The 6,000-nt window shown below is 48.1% G+C and overlaps 1 protein-coding gene across 3 annotated transcripts in view; it reads left to right on the forward strand.

Moving 5' to 3' along the window:
* Window positions 1–4,874, forward strand: part of LOC119457028 (uncharacterized) — a 334,439-nt gene extending 329,565 nt beyond the window's left edge. For 2 of the 3 annotated variants that reach the window (XM_037718852.2, XM_049669782.1), the window contains exons 25-26: window positions 2,023–2,206; window positions 4,737–4,874. In XM_037718852.2, the coding sequence (XP_037574780.2) occupies window positions 2,023–2,028 (6 nt within the window). In that variant the 3' untranslated portion in view covers window positions 2,029–2,206; window positions 4,737–4,874. The remainder of the gene's footprint in view (window positions 1–2,022; window positions 2,207–4,736) is intronic. The other variant, XM_049669783.1, reaches the window with a different exon arrangement.
* Window positions 4,875–6,000: the final 1,126 nt, after the last annotated feature.

Consider the following 6,000-nt stretch of genomic DNA (forward strand, 5'->3'; position numbering starts at 1 on the left):
CTGAATGCACGCCAGTGTCTGAAGCCGCCAAATACGCAGAGGACTGTAGGCAGCTCGCCCGTACCCTTACGACCGCCGCCCAAGGTCGCCAAAAGCTGCGGCATGACAGTAACGTGCCTACACCACATTTTCCGCCTGGTTCCCTTGTTTGGTTGTGGATCCCACCTCACAGCCCTGGCCTTTCAACCAAACTTCTTGCACGCTATGATGGTCCCTACCGCGTCATCGACCGTACCTCGGCTGTCAACTACGTTGTCGAGCCTGTGACGCCATCACACGACCTTAGACATCGCGGACGTGACACGGTTCATGTCAGCCGACTTAAGCCATACTATGACCCCCTGATCCTACCTACGCCGTAGGTCGCCAGGATGGCTCATCTTCTCTCCCGGGGGCCATTGTAGTGAAGAAGAGGAAGAAGTGCTCCTGCGTCTGTCGCTGTGCGCACCATCAGCGTTTGTGGACTGCCTCGATTGCGTGAGACGTCTAATAAATCGTCATATCACAATTTTATTAAATGATGCCAGTCCGGGAAGCGAGAGATACGGAGAAAGCGTTATAATAGCTGGAGATATCAGCTCTAGCTATAGTTTGGGAGAACAGACGAAGGTCTGTATTGGTCGGCTTTTTCCCAAACACACACATACAAAAATATAGAGAAATAAGACAGAGATGTTAAGAAATGCGAAGGAAAACCACTAAAGGCAGAAAGGAAATAGGGATGGAGGAGCGAAGGTATAGTCAAAGAGCATCTGCAGTACATGGACGTCCAGTCGCCACGCAAACCACCACATCTGTGTGGTCAGTATTTGTAGAGCTTATGCCAGTACACGAAAACAAAAGTTCTTATAAAAAAAGAAAAAAAAACTAACATTCTGTGAGAGACTCCGCGACCACTAAATTCTCCAAGCTTCTCCAAGAATCTTCTCTAAGGCAGCTTCTCCAAGAATCTCGAGACGGCTTCGCCATCGTTAGTGGTGGTGTACCTTCAGGCGAAGTTGTCCTTTTCGTCGGCAAACGCGGCACCTGAGCACCTCTATCTGCGACACAAAGATACGTTAGCGAACGCTAGCCAGTGCAGACTCATGGACGTAGACCAGTAGAAGGTCCAGGATTGCAATGAAGTGCGCGAGCAGGCGATATGAATGTCTTATATCCTCCTGAGACCCGGACACAACAACGGGACATGATCGCTCTTCAAGGTAGTTTTTATTGCCTATTGTTATGTCATGAACTTGAAAAACAATTTTTGAACTTTGAATAGTGTAGCACCACTGTAGGATGACGTGACAGCGGCCGTACGAGCCGTGCCGTCGTCCCTACTCAAAATGGCGAAGGTTGTGAGCCGAGCGGCGGCTGTGACGACCGGCGTGGCTAGCTTCTAGAACGACACTGCGCTTGCCGAGCTTGCGCCTCGAGCACGCGCTGTGCTTCTTAATTTTTCACTTCTTTGACAGCTGGCGCTAAGGCACCGGCTGAGAGCGCCGACCAAAGAGCCCGCGTTGCGGCATCGGTGGGCGCTATAATACCACGGATAGATGCCAAAAGCTCCGTCTCCATGTGCGTGAAAAAAATGACTATCTCCATCATCTCCTCATGTTAGCTGTGGCAAAGACTGCATTTCATTGTTTAAACGCTGAGATGAAGATGGAACTACGTGTAGTACATTGCCATATTGCTGGCGCGTCCGGTATTCTCACAAAATCTCGGTGCCTTCGAAATACTCCTCGAAGTCGTTCGGCCGTGTGGGATGACACAGAGGTCTAGACCAATTTATTGTCAAATTTCTCGAAAGCAGATGACAAGAATATGAGTAAACCACTTCTTTACAGTAGTTACACATGCACCGTACTTCACACCCAGAGTGAATATTTTGCGTAATCACTTCCGAGTGAATTTCGAAAAAAAAAAGTGGAAGGCAATGTGCAATGTATTGTACAAGGGGTCTCAGGAGGATATGCACACCACCTAGATGGTACCAAGAGCGAGAAAAACTCCAGACGTGTTCTTCCTCATTTACAGCAGTAGTACACCGTGAGCGGCTGAAAGCGAAGCAGGCCGGGAGGGGACGCCGGCAGCGTTAATCCCTGTCGGCTTCAGGATGGAAAACTGGCTTTCATGCTGACCTTCGTGTCCTCGATAATGATGGTGCTGCGCGAGGCCACATCTGCCACTCATTGACCAAGTACTGCTGACATCACAAGAGGTAAGGCTCCGTGGTGTGATACTTCTTGAAACGTAAAATGATCAAAATTTACGTGAAGAGAAGCGTGCAATTGTCGACAATGTAGGCAGAATTCCTCGCTACGTGTTCGAGGCATAGTTTCGGATCGGAACGACTTTTGAACTGCACACCCAGTAACTTAACAAGTTGCAGATGCGCTTCCTACAGTGCTCGTGTTATGGCTGCTTTAAACTGATGGGTGTCGTGTGCTGAATTGTTCGGCAGTAGACTGACAGTTATCCCCCTCATCATGTCGAAAACTAAGCTGCGTTTTTATAACACTTTTTTAATGAACAGTAATTGCGTAAGTAGTGCAGATAACCTGAATAAGAAGTCTAAAGTTATCGATTTTCATCACTTTACGTTGTGAAACGTAGATTCGTGCTCCTCCCAATGAAGATACAAGGCTTAAATAGTGTCAAGCTTTCATTGTAAGTGCAGTAGTGCTCTTATTTTTTCTCGCTGTTTAGTTTTCGGTCGAGTTACCTTTTTTCACTAGGCGCTACAATGTTACGCACTTGATACGAGAAGCTCATTTTACGCAGATGTTCGCCTGTTAGGAATTCCTTCATATTACGGCATTTATGAGGAATGAAACTAGAATAAAGTCTCTAGTATTGAGAGTACTACTACCATAATGTACTATATCTACACCTGTTTCGAAGCGTGCAATAAACAGAGCGCCACAGAGAGTATACCTCACGCTTGCCTTTACTCAGTTATCGTAAAATGCAAGTCTGTAGATAAGAGGCGGAGACCGGGTAACGTATTCTAGGACAATCACTTTCGGCGATATAATCGCCTTCGCGTGACGTAGTACTCAACCAGCCAATCAGCTCATCCGGTTTTGCTCAGCATGCGCCTGATGGCCGAGGCGATAGTATCGCCGAAGTGATACTATCGAAAGTGATAAAGTATCGCCCAGAATACGTACCCTGGTTATCTTCGCGTTGCAACATCGATCAGGAAAGCAGCGCATCTGAAGCGTTTACGTGGAAGCGAAGCAGACGTTTTCATCAGCGACTATATATTTGTTCGATTATTATTGGTGACGTTATTGTCATCGAACAAAAAGGAACAGTGACTCACACGCGAGCGCTTTGCGTAAACGAAGAGCAAGAATAACATAATGTGAATAACGATGCAGAAGTAGGCTTCCTGGCTTAAACGTATGTAGCAAAACCGCTGAATAAAGAATGAAAGGAGGCGGAAAGCAGCGCGCAGCAGGGAAACAGTTGCAAACAATGAACACCGACATCGTGCGGCTCTTTCAGGCGTGCCTCCATAACTCCCGATTACTTCCACGTGAGCGCTGCTTCTGCGTTCGCTCCTGGGAGTCCGCGCACGCGGCTTCTGTTCTCACTAAGGCTTCAGCAATGGGCTCACCGGATCGTAAAATAGAACGGCTGAACGGTGTCTTCGCCGAAAACACTTCCGCTTCCATCGCGTGTGGTTGCACGCTGCCATACTGTACACACTTTGCGGGAACGCTTCCTTGGGCGGTTGGTATTGTCTCCCCGCGTTTTGGCGCGTGCCGTCGGAAGAGAGGAAGCGAGTGTGGAGGCTTCGTCAGCTGCGCCTGTAATGTGCGCGCTCTTCCGTTTCCGGTCGGTGAGCATGTCGAGCTCGAAAGCATGAGACGGACAGTGGTGTTGATTTTATGACGTGAACTATGTTGGGAAAATATGAGTGCAGGGATTAATGATTCTTGAGTAGTACTACCGGAATGGGGGTCAGTATATAAGTGCGCTTCGAATTTTTAAGACAGTGCTGCATTTCAGTTGACGCAGGCTATATAAAAAAAAGCTCACGTTGAGTTAGAAATGTTGTCCCTCATTGTTGTCCGTTTTAATTTATGTGTTATATTTTATTCGGTAATAAATCGGGACAGCTGTATTGTGTGTGTGTGTGTGTGTGTGTGTGTGAGAGAGAGAGAGAGAGAGAAAGAGAGAGAGGAAGGGCTTGTACTTGTGTTTATATCCCTTCCTGCCTAAAAAGCATGGCAGACGTCGTGCCCCTGATGGTGGAACTGGCCAACCTGTTTCTGGCCTTTTCGCTTTGTATACGTTTCGACGCCTCCAAACTAATACTTATACTATACTAATACTTTTACTAACTCCTACTAATATCGTTATAGCTTGTAACATTATAGCCTGCCCCTTGATCATGTGTTTCACAGGAAACACAAAGTCAGCCCACTCTTGGGATGTGGAGGAGAGCGACCGCAGTATCTTAGATATGGATTGAAATCAATACCTTCGAATCTTTCCAAAGAGCTTGAAGTTTGTCGCGTTTGGTGAAGCAGAATATATGACTATTCAGTAAGTTAGATAGCATATTATTTTTAGTCATGTGAACTGGCTGGTACTTTCGTGCTTCATTATACCTTTATCTTCCTATTTGTTCTTTTCCACGCTGTAGAGTAGCAAACCAGACAGTCTATTCTGGTTAACTTCTCTCTCTTATTCTTTCCTTGTATTTCCCTTTTCCAAAACCTTCCTTCCACTTACAGTCTTCGTCCTCTGGAAAAGCTTCCGGCGAAGTTGTCTTCCATACAGCCACCCCACCACTGAAACAGAGTGTGTCCGCGCTACCGGAGCATTTCTCACGACGCTTCTGCACTCACGCATAAAAATAATAAAACACGCTGGTGTCCAGCATTGTCCCTGTTCCAATTACTGGCCGAAAGTATCAAGACGCGTGGGGCCAGCGCCTCCAAGATAGCAGGCCTGTGCACTCTGCTTTATGACGTGATGCTACTTGGATCAAAATCTCCACTGTCAAGCCCAGTTCTATACGAAAGCCGGTGGCGTCAAAATAACCGCGGCTTACTAGGGAGCATCCCCGTTACATTCTATGGCAGTCGGGCAAGATATCACGACGTCAAGGATCTAAATGCACAGGCCTTGTGCTATCTATGAAGCGTTGGTAGGGTACCTGCATTAGACGCGACCATAACGTTCAGCGCACAGATTAGACGTGGCGTTTCTCGGCGTCAGCGCGTTCATTTTATTGCGATAGCAATTATATGGACACTCAAAAGCAGATTTCTGCCGTCGGCGTCGCCGTCGCCGTCGCCGTGAGGTTCCGTATGACGTCATTTGGAGAAGAAATCGTCGCCGCGCGCCGAACGCTGTATGTGCGAGTGAAAGGGAGCGAGGGGCGCGTCTTTCACGGGGAGTGAACGCACGGCGGAGAACAAACGCGCGTTCTGCGCCGTGCTCGCTTAAGGGCTGCAGAAGTAGGCGTCTCTGTTCTCCTTCACAATCACCATGTATGTAGAGCAAACGCGCCTTCTTCCGACGAGCGAGAGGCTGTGGGGGAGGGGGAGGGAAGGGAGGCGACGTTTAGCTGCGGCACGCAGTGCCTATTTATATCAGAGGCTCCGGCAACAGTCACCAACGCCGCACGCATTTTGAGCGAACGCGGGCAAAACGCCGATGGCGTCGACAACAGTTCTGCGTGTTGCCGATGCTGCTGCATGTCCAAGTTTATACAGCTGATAAAGCTAATATCATTACTCCGTATAGCTCTCTACAAGTTTGCTATCGCAATTGATGCTTCGCCTTTCAGGTGAAACTGCGACAACTTTTTCGATGTGCTATGGCTGCACTGTAACATGCGGCAGCCGAAGCGCGCTGTTCATGGTTATGGAATGAAACGGGCTCCTTATGGTACGCATTTTGGCCATGACAATGAGTACCACGCTGAACTGTTTGGACGCGCAGTCGCAGTGCCGGGCTACGCCAGAAACAAGTCGTAAATAGGTCTCATGA

Source organism: Dermacentor silvarum, chromosome 6 (assembly GCF_013339745.2).
Source record: "Dermacentor silvarum isolate Dsil-2018 chromosome 6, BIME_Dsil_1.4, whole genome shotgun sequence".
Taxonomy (NCBI): Eukaryota; Metazoa; Arthropoda; class Arachnida; order Ixodida; family Ixodidae; genus Dermacentor; species Dermacentor silvarum.